Source organism: Equus quagga, chromosome 4 (genome assembly GCF_021613505.1).
Source record: "Equus quagga isolate Etosha38 chromosome 4, UCLA_HA_Equagga_1.0, whole genome shotgun sequence".
NCBI lineage: Eukaryota > Metazoa > Chordata > Mammalia > Perissodactyla > Equidae > Equus > Equus quagga.
This window is the reverse complement of record NC_060270.1, coordinates 22,531,003-22,551,386: the sequence shown is the minus strand read 5'-3', so window position 1 is coordinate 22,551,386 and position 20,384 is coordinate 22,531,003. Positions and strand designations below refer to the sequence as shown.

The window sequence follows — 20,384 nt, the reverse complement described above, 5'->3', positions numbered from 1 at the left end:
CATGTCCTCAGTAGCCAAGGCTGAAAGTGTCCACAGCAGCAGCGAGGGCTTTTGGAGTCTTCACAGCTGAAGCCTATTGGGGGTCCTCCTGATTTCTTTTTCTCCCATGGGGATCCTGTGGCTGAGGGGATCCTTCTTGGCACTGGGTTGGGCTCTTGAGTGCCCTCATAGTGGTGGTGGCACTGGTGTCTGATGTGCAGATGCCTACAGAGCCACCACAGAGCTGGAGTGTGGAATGAGGGTCTATTGCTGTAGGTTCTTATTTGGACTCTTGAGCCCTTCCAGGGCTATTTTCATTCATGGATAGCTGTCTAATTTTTTGTTTTTGCGGGGGCAGGGCGGGGATGAAGGTTGCTATTTCCTACTCTGCCATCTGACCAACATCACCTCATCCAGATGAATTTCATTCTTTTCCTGGTTGTCCTAGAAAACATTTTGATGAAGTATTTTTACTTAGGTTCCCTCTCCCCCTTAATGGGGACCTGAAATATTCTAAGTATTTTGGAAAATCCAGCTCCCATTATAACTTTCATTGTAAATATTCAGCAGATAAAAAGCAGTAGGTATCTCCTCTTGTTATTATTTTTCAAATTTTATTTTAGCGTGCAGATCCTTGCTTACTTTTGTGGGCTTTGGTTCAAATGACAACCTAATTTTCAGAGCCTTTGTAGTATTATCTTGGTCTTTGTAGTAAATCTCTAGCATCTGGAATTTCCACTGGTCACTGCGGGTGCTATTTGAAGGAAGAAAGGGACTTCACCAGATGGAAAAGGCTGATACCTATAGGTGGGGAAGGCTGGTGCCTGTAGGTGGAAAAAGTGAGTCTCTAGCCTGCTAGGATGCAGAACGGTTCCTGGGCCATGCAGATTTTTTGTGGCTGGCTACCCACTGCATGCAGTGGGGAGAATAACCATGCTTCCTAGCAGGGTGCCTATTGTGGTTAGATCCCCTTTGTCAGTGCCACCTAGCCTCAGGATGTCTTCAGAGGAAACAGACAAATCTTAGGGTGACAGGGCAAGGAGAGTGCTTGGGGCAGTGGGGGATAATGAACAGGCTTCCTGGGCTGAGTGCTTATCATAATGAGTTTCCACTTGTGGGTGCCTTCTGGACATGCAGTATCTCTGATTGGGGAGGGAAGTCTCAGGTCAGGAAGGGAAGGAGAGTACTTCCAAGACTGGAGCCACTCACTGTGGTATGATCGCTTTGTCAGTGCCCCTCATTGTATGGTGTCTCTAGGTTGGGTGGGCAGGGAGATTACCTTCCTTTTTCCATCTTTCAGAGTTCCCCTTTGGTTGTTTTTTGCCTTATTTCCAAGATTTACAGTTTTATTTAGTGGGGAGAAGCACAGAGAGATAAGTCTACGCCATCTTGTCCCACAATAAATTTCAAAAGATTGAAGTTATACAGAGTATATTCTCTACCAAAACAAAATAAAATAAAAAATTTATAAGTAGAACCTAGATAGCCTCCAAATATTTGAGAAGTAAACACACTTCTAAAAGACCCATGGGTCAAAGAAAAAAATAAAAGATATATTAGAAAATACTTCAAATTAAGTGAAAATGAAAACACAGCTTATTAAAATTTGTAGAATGCAGCTAAAGTACAGCTTAGAGGGGGAGTGATGTCAGTGTCATGGCATAGTGAGCTTGCCCGGGACTCTCTCCCTTCCAACATACAACAAAAAAGAGCAACCATATTCCAAAAAAAAATATCCTAATAGCACAGGAACCCTCGGAGACCCATAGCAGCCAAACAACGGAGGGTGGAGAGGCTGGAGCCCCCCTCGGAGGAGCTGGAAGCAGGTAAGAGAGAACTTCACTCCCTCCCCTAAAGACTGGGATCACTGTGCGGGAGGCTCCACAAAGGAAGGAGTAGGGAAGGGGTCACGCTCTGCAGAATCACCCAGGACTCCCTAGCACCCTTGCAGCCTAGAGGAAAGCCCTCCAACAGGGCAAAAGCTTTCATGTGGGGTGACCTCATCAAACCAAGATCCCAGGAGACCAGATAGCGAGAGCTGATCAGAAACCCCAGTCTGCGCGCAAGAGAAAGTGCCCCCCACAACCCAAGCCATGCTGTGCCATCTCTGTTGAAGGTGGAGGGTTCAGAATACGTGGCTCTCGACCCCCATCTAGTGGCAATAGGCTGTAACTGCAACCAAAGAATATCACAATTCGGAAAAATCGTAATTTCAGCATCAGGCAGTTCATAAAAGCTCAAGACCAGAGGGAAAGCAATAACTGCACAGAATTATGTCCTGAAGACTCAGAAATAAGTAAACCAAACAACAATAAATCAGAATAGCTATCATCAAAAAACTCAATGAGGTAAAAGAAAATATAGAGAAACAATCCAACAAGTTCTGGAGCTGCTTCACAAACGAGCTTGAAACTGTAAAGAAGAATCAATCAGAAACACTAGAGATGAAAAATACAATGGAAGAAATAAAAAATACAGTGGATTATAAGAGAATATTATGAAAAATTATATGCCAACAAAATGGATAACCTAGAGGAAATGGATAAATTCTTAGACTCTTACAATCTCCCAAAGCTAAGTCAAGAAGCAGCAGACAATCTGAACAGACCAATCACAAGGAAAGAGATTGAAACAGCAATCAAAAGCATCCCAAAGAATAAAACCCCAGGACCAGATGGCTTTCCCGGGGAATTCTACCAAACTGTCAAAGAGGATTTAATACCTGTACTTTTCAAGCTATTCCAAAAAGTTAGGGAGGATGGAACACTTCCTAACACATTCTACGAGGCCAACATCACTCTGACACCAAAGCCTGACAAGGAGAGCATGAAAAAGGCAAACTACAGGCTAATATCGCTGATGAACATAGATGCAAAAATTCTCAACAAAATTTTGGCAACCTGAATTCAGTAATACATCAAAAGGGTCATACATCATGATCAAGTGGGATGCATACCAGGGACACAGGGATGGTTCAACATCTGCAAATCAATCAACGTGATACACCACATCAACAAACTGAGGAATAAAAACCACATGATCATCTCAACAGATGCAGAGAAAGCATCTGACAAGATCCAACAGCCATTTATGATAAAAACTTTAAAGTACAGCTTAGAGAGAAATTGAAAACATTAAATGACTATATTGGGGGGAAAAGAGGTCTTAATTAAATGAACTAAACTCATACCTTAAGAAGCTAGAGAAAGAAGAGCAAATTAAAACCAAAGTAAGCAGAAAGAAAAAAATAGTAAAAGCAAAAGCCAAAAAAAAGAACAGAAAAAAATAATGAAAATAAATGAAACTAAAAGTTGATTGTTTGAGAACATACATAATATTGATAAAACTCAACCAAGTTTATACATATAAAAAAAGACATTAGACATAAATTACTAATATTGAGAATGAAATAATGACAGCACTACAGATCCTACAGACATCAAATGAATAGGAAGGAATATTATGAACCACTTTATGCCCATAAATTTGATAAATTAGATGAAATGGACCAATTCTTTGAAAGGCATAAACTACTAAATTTTACTCAAGAAGAAAGAGATAACCTGAATATACCTAAATCTGCTACAGAAATTGAGTTTTAGTTAATCCCACCTCACCCCACACACACAAATCTCCAGGCTTAGATGGCTTCACTAGTGAATTCTACCAATCATTTAAATAAGAAATAATATCAGTTTGATACAAACTCTTCTGTATAATTAAAAAGGAAGGAATACTTTCCAATGCATTCCTTAAGGACAGAATTACTGATATCTAAACCCAACAAAGACATTACAAGAAAAGAAAAACCAAACTACAAACCAATATTGCTTATGAACATAAATGCAAAAATAAACAAAATTTTAGCAAATCGAATTTAACAATATATAACAATGGTTCTCAACCAGTGATGATTCTACCCCCAGGGGGACATCTGGAAATGCCTGGAGACATTTTTGGTTGTCACAATTTGGGGGGGAGTGGTGCTATGTGGCATCTAGTGGGTAGAAAGCTAGGGATGCTGCTAAACATTCTACAATACACAGGAGAGTCCCTGACAAAGAATTACCCAATCCCAAATGCCAATATTGCTCAGGTTGAGAAATGCTAATATATTAAAAGAACAATATATCATGACCAAGAGGGGTTTTCTCAGGAATACAAAATTTCAAAAATCCATTAATATAGTTCACCATATTAAAAACCAAAAAATAAAAGCCATCTCAAAACAGCAGAAAGAGCATTTGACAAATTTCAACAGTCATTTTTGACAAAAACTCTCAACAAAATAGAAAAAGAAGGGAAGTTAGGACATCCATGAAAATCCTACAGCTGAAATCACACATGATTGTGAGAGACTGAAAGTTTTCTCTCTAGGTTCAGGAATAAGAGGACATTTTCCACTCTGACCACCTCTATTCAACATTGTATTGGAGGTTCTAACTGGTACAATAAGTCAAGCACAAGAAATAAAAGGCATCTGCATTGGAAAGGAAGTGGTAAAACTGTCATTATTCTCAGATGACACGATTGTCTCTGTCAATATGACGATATGATATCTACAAAAAAATATAACGATATCTATAAAAAAGCTACTAGAAATAGTGAGTTTAGCAAGGTTAAAGGATACAGCAACAATATACAAAAATCAATTGTATTTCTATATATTAGCAATGAGCAATTAGAAATCAAAATTATAAAAACAAGAGCATTTATAATAGCTTCCAAAAAGTTAAATAATTATAGATAAATCTGACAAAATATGTTAAGGACCTGTATACTGAAAATTATAAAGCATTGCTGAGAGAAATTAAAGATCTAAACAAATGGAGAGAGATACTGTGTTCATGGATCAGAAGACTCAATTGTTAAGAAGTCAGTTTTCCTCAAATTGATCTATGGATTCAATGCAATCCTAATCAAAATTTCAACAGACTTTTTAAGAAATTGAGAAGCTTTTTCTAAAATTCATGTGAATATGGGAAAGTCCTAGAATACTCAAAACAACTTCATTAAGAGAAAAACAAAGTTGTAATAAAACTACCTGATTTCAACACTTATTATAAAGCCACAGTTATTAGGATAGTGTAGTGTTGGTATAAAAATAAACAAAGAAATCAATGTAACAAAATAAAGAGTCCAGAAATAGATCCACACATATATGGACAACCGACTTTTTACAAAAGTGCAAATGTAATCCATTGGACAAAAGATAGTCTTTTCAACAAATGGTGCTGGAATAATTCAATATCCATGTGCAAAAAAAAAAAAACTTTGATACACACCAAGTACCACATACAAAAATTAACTCAAAAAGGAGCCTTGACCTAATATAAAACTATAAAACTTCTAAAAGAAAACATAGGAGAAAACCTTTGTTACCACATCTTTGGTTTAGGCAAAAATTTTTTTGATATGACACGAAAAGAACAATCCAGAAAAAAATTGATAAAATGGATGTTGTCAAAATTAAAAACTTTGGCTCTTCAAATGACACTGTTAAGAGAATGAAAAGAATGAAAGACTGAGAAAATATTTACCAGGCATATATCTGATAAAGAACTTGTATTCAGAACATAAAAATAATTCCTAAAACTCTAATAAGAAAATAAATAATCCAATTCTTAAAAATGGGCAAAAGATTTAAATAGACATTTTACCCAAAGAAAATATAATGATGGCAAATAAGTACATGAGAAGATATCCAACATTATTAGTCATCAGGGAAATGCAAATTAAAGCCACAATGAAATAACACTGCGCACCTGACCAGAGCATTGACAAACACGTAGAGGAACTGGACCTCTCGCGCACTGCTGGTAGGAATGTAGAATAATACAACCATTTTGGAAAACAGTTTGAAAGTTTCTTAAAAAGTTAAGTACATACCTACCATAAGATCTAGCCATTTCACTCCTATATATTTACTATAGAGAAAAGAAAATATTTGTCTTTTCAAAGACTTGTATGTGATGTTCACAGTAGCTTTATTTGTGACAGCCAAAAACTGGAAACAATGCAAATGTCCATCTTCAGGTGAACAGATAAACAAATTGTTGTATATTCATAAAATACATTACTACTCAGCAATAAAAAGGAATGAACTACGGATGCACACTAGATTCTCAAAATAATTATGCTTAGTGCAAAAACCCAGACAAAAAAGAGGACATACTGTATGATTCCATCTATATAAACTTCTAGAAAATGCAAACTAATCATAGTGACATACAGCAGATCAGTGGTTCCCTAGGAACAGGTAGGGTGGGGAGGAGTGGGAGAGAGGGATTACAATGGGGCAGTAGGAAACTTTTTGGGGTGATAAATATGTTCATTATCCTGATTGTGGTTGTGGTTATAGTTTCAAGGATGTATACCTATGTTAAAACCCAGGAAATTGTACTTTAAATATGTGAAGATTTTTGTGTCAGATACACCTCAATAAAGCTGTTAAAACACACACAAACACACATGCACAAATGATGCTACATGACTTCTGAGCCTATGTAATTAAAAAGATAAAGTTTTCACCTCTCTCCCTCTATCTTTGCTCTTCCTTTCTCCCTCTTCTGACACTTACTCTTGGAACCCAGCTACCACGTTGTGAGGAAGCCCAGGCCACCTGGAGAGGCTATGTGCAGGTTTCCCAGCTAACAACTCCTAGAAAGGTCTCAGCCAAAAGCCAGCATGGACTGGCAGACATGTGAATAAGTGAGCCTTCAAATGATTCCAGCTGCTAGACTTCAAGTCATTCCAGCTGACACCAAGTATAATAGCCATGAACTACCCCCACTGAGCCCTACAAAAATTGAAGATTTATAAGCAGAAAATATGTTGTCATTGTTTTAAGCCCACCCAAATTTTCCTTAAATTTCATACAGTATTTGAAAACCACAAAACATTCAACAAATGATTTATTGTCAAATACGGAAATTACAAAAATATTTAGAGTTTAACTACAATGGAAGCATTACTCATTTAGCGGATGCAGTTAGAGTGATACCTAGAAAGATATTTGTACTCTTAAATGCATACAAAAAATAAACTCAACATAGATGAGCTAAGCACCCAATTATAAGAACAGAGAAAATGCAGAGCAAGTCAAAGAAGCAAATAATTTTTTAAAGAGCATATATTAATGAAAGAATAAACAAAGGAACAAGAAAAAAATCCAATAATAAAAATTTAAATAATAGCTAATATTTGATCACTTCCTAGTGGCAGGAATTACTTTAGACACTTTATAGGTACTACCACATTTAATTCTCTTAACAATCCTAATTATTACCTCTATTTTACAAAAAAGGAAACAAACATAAAATAAGAGGTTAGGTAACTTTCCCTAGGCCATACATCTGATAAGTGATGGAGCTGGGATTTGAATGCAAGCAGTATGATTCCAAAGAGGTCACTCCTAGTCACCCATATACCACATCTCACTAAGACCAAAAGCTGGTTCTTTGAAGACAAAGAAAACTTATCAAATTCTAGCAAGTTGGGTCAAGAAAAAGAGAGAAAGGGCACAAATAATCAGTGTTAGAAATAAAAAAAAAGGTGCATAACTACAGACAGTGTAGAAATCTATATGGATAAATTATGCCAGCAATTTGAAAATGAGGATTAAACTGATAATTTTCAAGACAAATATGAATTACCAAAATTGATTAAGAAGAAATAGAAAACGTGAATAAACCTATAGTCATTAATTTACCCAAACTATCAAGAATCAGAAAAATCTATCATATACAAAGTGTTTCAAAGAATAGAAAAGTATACAAATCCTTTAGAGTACATTCAAACATGTGACAGACAGGAAAAGAAGAATGTGTTGGAAAGGAAAGAGACCTCTGTAATTTTTTTTAAAGCCTAAAGCCAAGGTGGTAAAATATTAAACCTCAGGTGTAGGTATATGATCTGTTATATTATTCTCTGTATTTTCTATATGTTTGAAATATTTCATAAGAAAATTTTAAGATTAATTAAAATAATGTGTGGAAAGACTTGGCACATAGTAGTTACCTATAAAAATATAATCGAAAAAATATACAGTATAAGCAGAAATTGACACGGCTGCTTTAGGGTGGGGCAATTATCAGTGGTTTTATATTAACATTATTCTTCAACATTATATTGTCTTCTCAATAAATAATCATTATCTGAAAAATGACAAGTTCATTGTAAAACTTCAAATAACAGTTTGTACCATAGGAAGTGAAAGGCTCCTATAATCCAAACTCCCAAAGATAACGTTCACATTTTAGTATAATTTTTCCAAGTTCTTCTATGCATCTATAAACATACAAATTTTGTTTTCAGAAATGGTTCACACACATACATAGATATGTACATTAGACGATATGTAAAAATGTGCTTTTTTGCTTAGGAATGTATCTGTATAGCCTTCTTTGTTACCAAAATGTGGTCTCTTTTTTTAAATGGATGTGTAGTATTGTAATCCCTTCTTGATGGGCACTTGGGGTTTTTCCATTTTCCCCTAAGTATGAAAATTACTGCATGGATCATTCTTATATAACTGACATAGATATATCTATGTAGATACCTACTTGTACAAGTTTCGCTATAGAAGAAATTACTAAAATTTCTAGGTAAGGAATATGTGCATCTTTATTTTAAATGTAATTAGCAAATAAGGATAATGATAATGATAACAAACCCTTATATAAGTACTTCCTATGTACTTGACACTGTTTGACACTGCAAAGCAGAAAAAACTTCTCTACAAAAAATAAATATGTGCCAATTTATACTTCCTTTGAAAATGTATGAACATATTGCTTCCCTTTATATACTTCTAGTACTGAATGTTGACAAATGTTTTAGCTACTGCCAAGCTTATAAATGAAAAAGTATCTCTTAATCTTAAAATATGCATTTTAAAAACACTAGTGAAATCTGATCAATTTTTCATGTATTTATATATTTATATATATATATTTATAGAAATCCTGCATGTGATAAAAATGGCTCTTCACATCAGTAGAAGAAATGATGGCTTATTCAATATATAGATATTGATATATACTCTCTATCAATACCATATTTGTCAATTCTCTGTCAATACCACTGGGAAGGAGGGAAATTTGGATTCTTATCTTACTTAAACTAAAATTCCAGATGGTTCAAAGATGTAAATGTAAAAATTGAACAACAGAAACACTAATACAACTGCCAGACACCTAGCCACAAATTTGAAAAGATGATTCAGCCATAACAGTAGGCATTGGCATAGTAGGGTCAAGAAAATATCTAAGGGAAGACAGTCTAAGGAACATGCTATATAAACATCTCAAAGTAAATTCGTATATAAAGTTAGAGCTTATGCTTGGATCATGTTAACTTACCCTCTACAATATAATGCTTCAATACAATGCTTTTATTAAGGTCTCTGCTAAAAAACTGCCACATAGAGGAACTTCTTGTACTGTAAAATTATTCTTGACGATACTATATAATTTAATGCTCCCTAGAACAGGTACCTGGTGGGCTAGGGGTTAAGATTCAGCACTCTCACCACTGCACCCCAGGTTTGTTTCCCGGTTAGGAAATCACATCACCCATCTGTCAGTTGTCATACTATGGTGGCTGCATGTTGCTGTGATGCTGAAAGCTATGCCACCAGCATTTCAAATACCAGTAGGGTCTTCCGTGGTGGACAGGTGTCAGCAGAGCTTCCAGACTAAGACAGACTAGGAAGAAGGACCTGGCCACCCACTTCTGAAACAATTGGCCATGAAAACCCTATGAATAACAACAGAGCATTGTCTGATACAGTGCCAGGAGGTGAGAGGATGGCTCACAAAAAGACTAGGCAGGGTTCTGCTCTGCTGTACAGAGGGTCGCTAGGAGTTGGAATCGACTCAATGGCACTAACAACAAAAAGAACAGGTTCCATATGATGAATTCCTTTTAGAATTTAGTAAAAGGAAAGAGTGATTCTTTGGAACCTCTCTTAGATAATACAAAATATGATACTTAGGTTTTCCTTTTTGTCTTAGTGGCTAGGAAGTTCAGATCTAAATTTAATATTTTAATAATTAACAAATTTGCTTCCTCTTCCCCTTCAATATTTTGATTTTCTGTTCCAGTATTTTGTGTACATGTATATAATGACATCATGATTCAAATACATTTTGGAAGCGGATATGACATAATAATAAAATAAAATTCAAGATCTCTTGTAGCAACAAGGGTTCTGAGCTTATATCTTCCTTACTATTTGTAAAGGGAATGCTAATATGTTAGGAAACTAATACTATACCGGGCTTAAAAGGCAGCAAGTGGCATTGGAGCGCTACATGCAAGTTATGAAGGAAAAGTGTGGAAGCAAATACACTTTGGTGATCAGGGACTTATTCCTACCACAATTACTATAATACCAACATCCGAATTGCAGCTAGAAAAAAATGGAGATTTAAGTTTCCTTACTTTCAAAAGAACTGTGCCTCCCTAGAAATACCTTCCTGCTGAGAAGTGAGCAGCAATTCAGAACTCGCCTGCTGCTTGGGCTTACTACATAGCCTCACTTCGCTATTAGTTTGGTGACATCTTACACATCTATAGTCTGGCTATACATAAAGAACTTCGACAGGAAGATGCTGTGAAGAATTGAATTTGAGGGGCTGGCCCCGTGGCTGAGTGGTTAAGTGTTCATGCTCCGCTTTGGAGCCCAGGGTTTCACCGGTTAGGATCCCAGGCACGGACATGGCACCACTCATCAGGCCATGCTGAGGTGGCATCCCACATAGCACAACCAGATGCACTCACAACTAGAATATACAACTACGTACTGGGGGGCTTTGGAGAGAAGAATAAGAAGGAAAAAAAAAAGATTAGCAACAGATGTTAGCTCAGGTGCCAATCTTTAAAAAAAAGAAAAAGAACTGAATTAGAATCATTACAACTGTCAGAAAGAAAACTCCAGTCACAATCTAACGATCAATGTTTTCCCCTGAATAATAAAAAAAATTCTCTTATATAGTTTTAATTACATAATACCCTAAATCACAAACTACACTCTCTCCCCTAGAAAAACCCATAACAACATATATATATATATATACAAACTTTCAATAAAAGTTTATAGTTAGTTCCCTTGTTACTTAAAATGAAAATTTTCACTTACTGTTTCTTAATAATTTCTTGTAAAGGGACAGTATATACACTTCAATTTTACCTCGCTCAATATCATCCATCGGAGATGCTGGGGACAGCTTGTCTTCGGATGGAGACTGTTTCACAAGATTGGGAGTCCTAGGCAAATTCCGCATTTGTTGCTGCTGTTGCTCTATACGATAGTGAATTTTACTGCTTCCTTCAACTCTGCAATTAAGAATATCAAAGGTCAAAACAAGTATGACAGCAATGTGACAACAATTTCAACTTACAAAGTTACTAAAATTGACCACTTACTCTTTTCCCTAGAGATCTTTAAAATGATATTCAAGAATAAAAATACTAATTTAATTCATTATATAACAAATATTTATTGAGCCCTGCTATATGCATGGCATACATACAGGTCCACTGAGGGATACAAATGCGAATAAAAACAAAATCACTGCTCAAAACTGAAGAGATAAGACATACACAAATGACTAAAATAAAATGAAATTATGCATGTATATAACAGGCACAATGTATTCCCTGAATTCTAAAATTATCATTTCTGTTAAAACTAAATCACTTCTACATTTTTCATTCATAACTTTAAGACGTTACAAAGGAGATTCATATATTTTCCTTTCAATACTTTTAAGAAGAGTATATAACACAATTATGCTTGACTTCTGCCTCTCCCATTTCGTCACCAAATACTCAGTTCTTCCTTCACAAAAGTATTTAGAACCTCATTTTTCTCTTCATCCTGACTCTCAAAAATCGCGGTTAATGTACTTTTCTGTTTCTTACATTGTTTCATTTTACTGTTTGGTGGACTAACGTTTCAAAACAAAAACGTAAGCATGTCAATCCCTGGTTAAAAAAACATTAATATGTAACCACTGCCATTAAGACGACATCCTAATTTCATAGCTAATACTGAAGGCATTAGCCTCAATCTACCTTTACAACCTTACCTCTAATCCACTATCCACCTCACTCCACACTTTCCAATGCTTATACACAGGCACAGAGACAAATCTCTGCTCTATTCAAATGGGTCTTTTTCATTGGCTCAACATAAATCAGATATATTCCTGCCTTCAAGCCTTGCTTACATCCTCATGTGTTCTCTGATCAATTAAATCAGTATTTTTGGTGCCAGTGCGGTGGTGCAGCAGTTAAGTTCACATGTTCTGCTTCAGTGGCCCAGGGTTCGCCAGTTCGGATCCTGGGTATGGACCTACACACTGCTTGTCAAGCCACGCTGTGGTAGGCATCCCACATACAAAGTAGAAGAAGATGGGCACAGATGTTAGCTCAGGGCCAGTCTTCCTCAGCAAAAAGAAGAGGATTTGCTGCAGAAGTTAGCTCAGGGCTAATCTTCCTCAAAAAAAAAAAGTTAAATCAGTGTTTTCCAACTTTCCTAGTAATAAAAATCATCAGCAGGGAGGGGACGAAAAATAGAGCTTCCTAGGCCCCTTCCTCATCTGAAGTTGGATTTGGGAACTCATATATTTAACAAGCACCCAAGGTAATTCTTATCATCAAGTATTATTGGGGAAAAAAAAGCCCTAAATCTTAACCTCCTCTCAAGGTACATCAATAGGGCTCCCTGAATGCTCCAATCAACCATAACCTCCCCTTTCCTTTAATTCCTAGAACAATTTCTGTCTATACTATTTGTATGGCCTTTAGAGAAAGTCCCTTATATTTTAATGTACCACCTATTTCCAAAAAAGAATTTGGGATGGCTGTATTCTCTTACCGACTTTTTAAATAGAATTATCTGTTAATCCAACTAAAATGCATTAGTTTTGAGGTTGGTATTTGTATAGGAAACTTTCCTTTTTCTAGTGCTTTACATATTCTAGGTGCTCAATAAATTTTTACTAATAAAGATGAAATTATTTTGTAGAGTGTATAATGGCTCCTTTCAGTCCAGTTCTACGAAAGCATCTACAATAAAAAAAAATGTATACTACATATATAAAAGACATTCAGAAATACAACATAGGGAGAAATGGTGAAAGCTTTTGGCTAAGGATCTCCACCAAATTTAAACTTGGAAAAAGCTTAAAACATTTTTATACCACAGAGAAATAACCCTTATATAATGTGACTTAATCCAGTAACTTTTTTCCCACTGGCATTTCCTTAGCAATTTTTGTGTCAATAAAGTAATTTATTTCATTAACCACATACCTTGTTTTTTTTACAGTGATGTTGCTGCTGAGTTTTTCTAGTCGACATTCTCCAGTGTCATGGTTAATAATCAAAATACATTCTTTTAAGTAAGGTTTCTTTGAACCTTTGAAAACAGTTACTGGTGGAGTGGAACCCTGTTTAAAAAGTTAATTATCATTACTTGAAATTTATCATAGAAATTCAGTTAGGAGGGCTTCTGAGATCCTCTGTGTTTCTCAATCTATGTTACACTTCAAGTCACCTAACCACCTAAATTTACTACTCTAACAACAAGGAGAGTAGTAGAAAAACGATAGAGATGAACAGAGGCTGTGATCTCAAAGCTTCTATCATTGAGGAAAGAACAGAGAAAATGCTTGCCCTGAGCCAGTGAAGATTTGTTTCCTTGGTCTACAACAGGCGATGGGGATTCAATTCTAACACAACCAGTATAGTTTACAGATAAGGGAACAGAAGTTCCGAATCATATTTACTACCCTCTTCTTCCTTCGTAAGTTTAGTTTTTTAAATCTGGTATTTTCTTAAAGTGGTGCTTCCCTACGCAGATTAAAGAAAACGAATGTATTGAGGAACAATATCACACTAAATCTACTGATTAATTTTAGCATTAAAAGTGGGACTGAGCTAGCCCTGATGACCTAGTGGTTAAAGTACAGTGCTCTCACGACTTCAGCGGCCTAGGTTCATTTCCTGGTGGCAGAACCACACCACCTGTCTGTCAGCTGCCATGCTGCGGCAGCGGCTCACAAAGAAGAACTAGAAGGACTTACAACTAGGATATACAACCATGCACTGGGGCTTTGGGGAGAAAAAAAAGAGGAAGATTGGCAGCAGATGTTAGCTCAGGGCGAATCTTTTCCTACAAAAAAAAAAAAGTGGGACAACTAGACATTAATTGCTTCATGATATGATAAAAAAGCAAGTATGCAGCATCACCTATAAAGTACTCTTGCCTTAAAAAGAAAAGCCCACAAAGAATCTAACTCTCATCAAGCCTTTAGATATAACTACCAGTTTACAGGAAATACGAGGAATAGAGGAACAAGTTAAACAATACCAGGCAGAAGTAATTTGAAACCCGGAATATGGGTATATTCTTTAGGACAAATCACCTGGTTTCTCCAACAAGCTAATGGCATAAAAAGGGGAAAAGACTTCTGTAGAACAAAAGAGACTTAAGATTAACATAATACCAAAATACAATATAAGAATCTTATTTGGATTCCTAGGTGAAAAACCTGTAAAAAGACATTTTTGAGGCCATCATGAAAATGTGAATATGGACCAGGTATTATAATTAATTCTGCCACATGTGATAATAGCATGGTACTTAGGTAAAAATAAAAATATCCTTATCAGTTAGAGATGCATACATAAGCATTTATAAACTGGTATAATGTCTGAGATTGCTTTCAAATATGCCAAGAAAAAAAAGTGGTAGGGGAATATATAAAAAAGATTAGCACAACACTGTAAGTGTTGAAGCTCAGTAATATGTACAGAGGGGTTCATTATACTATCCTATTTTCTATAATAAAAGGTTAAACCTAGATCATTACTAGTAACCTACAACTACCTACAAGCTCCTCCTGTATCCTTTGTCCCCGCCTCCCTCAACCCTGAAGGAATTTTATCATTCTCTTACTTTATCTCATATATATGTATACTTAAATAATACAGTGCAATATTTGCTTGTTTTTGAACTTTATAAAAGTCTATTAAACTTTTAAAGCACTGATTATAATAATCTTGTCAAGTACAATAACATTAGATCAGCTTAGAAAAGAGTGACTACTAAAAAGAATAAAGGGCATTATCATATTTAAAAAGTTAACAATCATCAGAGATTTAACACATGACCACAAGGAGGAGTAGGAGATAAATTTTGTGACTGAGGATGCCATAAAAGGGGAGTAGGTTAGAGACTTCCAAGAGGTAGGGCAAGAAAATGATGAAACCAAAAGAAAGGACCAGCTTTTTACCTCACCTCTAAAACTAATGTGATCTACAGGAAATCAAGCATGCAAAGCACACAAATGCGGACATGTCTGCAGTGGACCTAGAGGGATGAGATGGAGAGCACTTAGCTGAAGCCCTGGTAAGGTGCAGAGCCAGGAGCATAATCGTGACAAAACAAACTGGGACTACGTGGCTCATAAGTATATTTTTCAGATGTTTCGGTTGAAAACAACAGAGTAAGATACCCCAAAATAGCAACCCAAGGACTTCAAATTACAGTTGATCAGAGATTTGTGCAATATATTCTTCTTAAAGATACTTGCATTCTTACTTAGAACAGAATACATCTTAAAATTACATTACATTATTGCACTCTGAGTTCCTGAAAAATAAGCACTAGATCATTAATATTTTTTTCTGGCTCCTAGTACCTAAAGTACCAAGCCCTTCACAGATACTCAGTGAATGTCGAATACAAACAATATGAACATTTTTTGATCACAAGTAACAAGTTTTTCATAATATCTATATCTGCCTTCTACACTTTGAGCAAGTTTTTTAAAATTAAACTTTTCCTCATTAAATTGAGCACATTTCCTATTTTAAACTTTAATTTCTGCCCAGTCCCTTATTTCATACCCCAAGAAAGGGGTATTAAAGTACTAGGAAAATCCTAAGCCTATGAACTATCCTTGTCTCTAAATAACTACTGAATACGTGATACCGTCTCCATGTTTACTGTTCTTATCCAACTTCAGAACCCAATCATCATCTCACTTAGATTACTGCTTTCCTCCTCCCTATTTTCCCTTCCAGTTTTGTTCCCCATTCTTCTGACAGGCAAATCTGATCATGCCTGATTATGAATACCAGGAAAGGAAAGTAATCAGTAATGGAATGGGAAAGTACAATAGTGCTCCCAAAGTAACACAAGGGAAAAGAAAAAGAAAAGAAAGAAGAGATACTTCACGAAACTAGTAAAGAGTGAAAAAAGGGAAACAAATTAAAATAACTCATAAACATAATATAAAATGATAGAAATAAAAATCAAGTATATCAACTTGGAACTAAATATGGATAGAATTCCCTAATAAAAATAGGAACTGTCAAACTGGGTTTAAAAATCAAACACAGAATATTCTGTTAATAAAAGATATACTTAAAATGTCAGCTAAATAAAAGTAAGGGACGCCAAGATTCCATGAACATACAAATTTAAAAAAAGAAAACGTGGTATTATTAATATTAGACAAGGTGGTATTTAAGCTTAAAACCACAAAAACAGGATAAAAAAGGTTTGCTTTGTAATGTTAAAAGATAGAATTCATTTAAAAATATAAGTGTAATATGATGTTAAAATAGGACTCTGGTCCTAAAACAGGCTGAGGTCCCAAGAACGTGATGGGCTATTTTCCCATGTGAGCTAAGTAAACTCAAGGGAAGTAATCAGATCAGGTTCATTCTGGAAGGGACTTTGCCCACAAGAGTCATCTGGGGTGGCAGAGTAGCCTATCAGACATACAGAACTCTCCTAAGTCCTGGGTTTGAGCACTAACATCATAAGTAACCAACAGAGATGTATTTCCTGCATAACAGAAAGTCTAGTTGAAGTTTCCAGTGGGCTATTTCATCAAGGCCCACAAAAGTACCCCATAAGATAAAGAGTCAGCACTAAAAATATGCTAAACTTGGACAGCATCAATGACAAATCATAATAGACAAGTAAGTCTTTTCCTTTCAAAAGTCAACATTTTGAAATTTTATAGCAGTCAATCATAGAGAACTGTTTGTAAGGAAAAGAGATTGGTCAATGCCCAATATTAACCAGCCTAAGCCTTTATTTTTATTAGTTTCTTCTGTGTGATACTACCAAAGAAAACTTCCAGGAATGGAATTAGAAAATCTAACCTATCAAAGAACCACCAGAACCTGAAGGCACTCCTCAAAGTACAGTACAATAAAAATTCTATTTTATGGGATGGCTCCAAGCTTCTAGGCATTTTTACCAGGTTGATGAAAGCAAGTTTATAAAGAAAATCAGAGAATCTAAATGCCTCAAACTAATAATCATTACATTTCCACAAAATACACACAAACTCTGAAGAACCATAAACCTCTTACTGGTATAAAGAAGTTCTTTAACAAAGGGGGAAAAAACCCACAAAGTTTATTTGAGATTGTAATTTCTATTCTTATTCACAATTGTTCCAGGACTGTATGCCCAGCAGAAAAAATATATGCTCTCGACAGGTGGTAATTTTAACAATTCTCTTTCATTCCAGATGTCTAAAAGGGTTACAGGATAAAGTTCAAATTCTTTCGCATTACACATTAGGCCCTTTATTATCTGATCCTAAATACCCTTCTACCTTCCCATGCGTCCCCATCTTCACCCCTTCTGACTTCGCCACAGTGGCTTACATGTAGTTCGCCAAATCTAACATGTCTTTCTCTTTTCTCTGCCTAAATGTCCTTCCCTCTTTCCTTCTCCTGGGTAACTTCAACTCATCTTCAAGATAGCGTGTCCTGATGTCTCCTCTCCCTCCCCTGGCTGAGTTACCTCTCTTTTATACTCCCATAATATTCTGTGTATACCTGTACGATAGTCCTTACATTTTAATCAGTTATTTTCTGTCTTCCTCACTAAATGGCAGTATTTTTTAGAATAGTGACCACATCTAGTCTACCTCTGTATTTCCATTAACCACCTAAAACAGGACTTACCACACAGAAGGTACATATTTATATGGTCAGTCCGTTCATTTGTCCATCTGTCTCCCTCTTTCTCATGCCCACATATACACACACAAAAACACTGAGGCATACTCTTTATGGATATATTTCTGGTGGCCTGGTGGAGGGAGTTACTTTTTCCCACAGGATTTCTTTGCTGTTTCAGAAATTTACGATTTGAAGGTTTGAAAATTTCCTCCTATAGCTGTCATTCCTTCAAGAGGTATTTCAATTGAGACCATAACCAAACACATGGTGGATTGTAATTCTTGATTAAAGCAGGGTATGTATGAATGAAACAGGTTTATTAATAACTATAAGAATCCCCATCTGCTTGGAGTAGAAAAGCAATGTGAAGAATGAGGATGGGAAGAGTGCAATTTGAGAAAACATTCTACACGGCAAAGAAGAACTGAACTAAAGTTTTTCTGCAAACCAATCATCATGCATCGATAATATTACAATCTGAGACCAGGCTAATGATGCTTGTCATCAATTTATATCTTTTCAACAACTTTTAAAATTAAGTAGATGGTTCAGGTTTCTTTAATATCATAAAGCAAGAAAGCCTTAGGTTATTGGGTACTACATTTCCGATCTATTTTAGAGATGCCAGAATCTGAACATCTTTTCATAACAGAGTAATACAAAGTTTTACTTATCTACAACTTCTCATACTGAATTGATTTTTCATTTCCTTCAGTTTCTAAGGGAAGAAATGAGAAATATACAATAAAAAGCCCCCACAAATTTACTTAACTTTAGGAAAACCTTCAGAGGCAGCAACAAATACAGTCTAACATAACAGTGGGATCTTAATAAATAGTGTTGACTGATAAAAATAAGAAAAAGATAGAAGACTAGAGGATAGACAGCTTGCTTGCTACACCTCTAACCATGACAAGCCATCTCATAAATGCATACAAGAGAACATGGATGAACCAGCACAAAACCATTCCTATTATAAAAATTAAACAAAAAAATCTCAACAACTCCAGTGTTTTCTTTATATATTAAAGTATAAATTTACAGTCTTGGTGTTCTCTTCCATCAAGCCAATATAAAAGAAAAAAAAGAAAAGTTGAATGCTAAGAAATTTCTAACTCAAGGAAAAAAACTAGAGAATAGAACAAAGAACTTGTATATTTATGTAAATCGTAGTTGACAGTGTTACTTGGATACACCTGGAAATTTAAAAGATGGACAAAACTTTTGGTTAAGGCCTCCCTGACCTAGTCTCTTTCTTTTCCCATCCATTCCCCAAACCACTCCAAAAGCACAAATCTAACGATGTTAGCTCTCTGCTTAAACATTCTAATGGTTCTCTAATACCTATGAGATAAAGTCCAAATTCTACATTACAACATAAAAGATTCTTCATAATCTGATCCCAATCCACCTTTCCAGTCTCTATTTCTATCAATCATTTTTCATTATTCTGTAATTTACTACACTAACTCATTTATTCCACAAATTCTTGTTCTTTCTCCATTAGCGCCTTTCATACACTGTTCCTTCTGCCTAGAATATTCTACTCCATTTCTACCAGACGAAATTCTACTTGTCCTTTAAGGCTCAGCTCAAAAAGCATCTGCTTTGGGAAGCCTTCCAAGACTCCACCAGGAAGATTATTTGATTCCACTTACGTACTTGCACAGAATTTTATACATGCTCTAACTTATAGCACTAGATCTTTACATGTCTATCTGCTGTAACAGACTAGGACTAGAAGACATGGGATATGTTATTACTCCTAGTTCGAAGTACAAAATCCAGCTCATAATGGTAATTTAACAAATATTTGTTTAGACCTCCAATTGTTTCAAATCATTTGATATGATAGTTCTTGAAATTTATTAAATAAAGTATTTTAAGGTTATTTTACCAAAAATAGTTTAAAACAAGGTTTTTTCTGCTTTGATATGCTTATTAATTATTTTAACTATTACCACTACATAAATTGTGCAATTATTTTCATTTAAATTTAGTGGAAATCCTGCAAAAAGATGCCTTTAGTCTAAATATATAAAAATACTCACTTCTATATTTGGCAGAGTTATGGTCACCTGTTCACCTTTGCCGACCTCAAGCTCTCCTTCACAAGAGGTGTCAATAGAAGCGGGTTTGAAGTCATCTAAAAATAGACACAGATGTGGATTTTCATAAAATTGAACAATACCTGGATACCTGTATATAAAAAGTTTGAGCATGTTTCAGAGTGATAAATCATTTTTCAACAGCCAGTAATTAGAAGAGTCTTCATATTACAAAAAAACAAACAAAACATAATCCAGTTGGTTGCTGTGTGTATAATTCTGAGGAAAAAAAAAACTAAAATAGTATTCCTCAAACCATGCTCCCTCAGAATCCTATTTAGATCAAGGTTA

At 35.5% G+C, this 20,384-nt stretch overlaps 1 protein-coding gene across 1 annotated transcript in view; it reads right to left on the bottom strand.

The window, feature by feature from the left end:
* The window catches only part of EAF2 (ELL associated factor 2), a 41,523-nt gene that overhangs the window by 14,453 nt on the left and 6,686 nt on the right, over positions 1–20,384 (bottom strand). The window contains exons 2-4 of the mRNA XM_046659693.1: positions 20,037–20,131; positions 13,303–13,439; positions 11,174–11,319 (exon numbers count right to left, since the gene is read on the bottom strand). Coding sequence (XP_046515649.1) covers positions 11,174–11,319; positions 13,303–13,439; positions 20,037–20,131 — 378 coding nt within the window. The remainder of the gene's footprint in view (positions 1–11,173; positions 11,320–13,302; positions 13,440–20,036; positions 20,132–20,384) is intronic.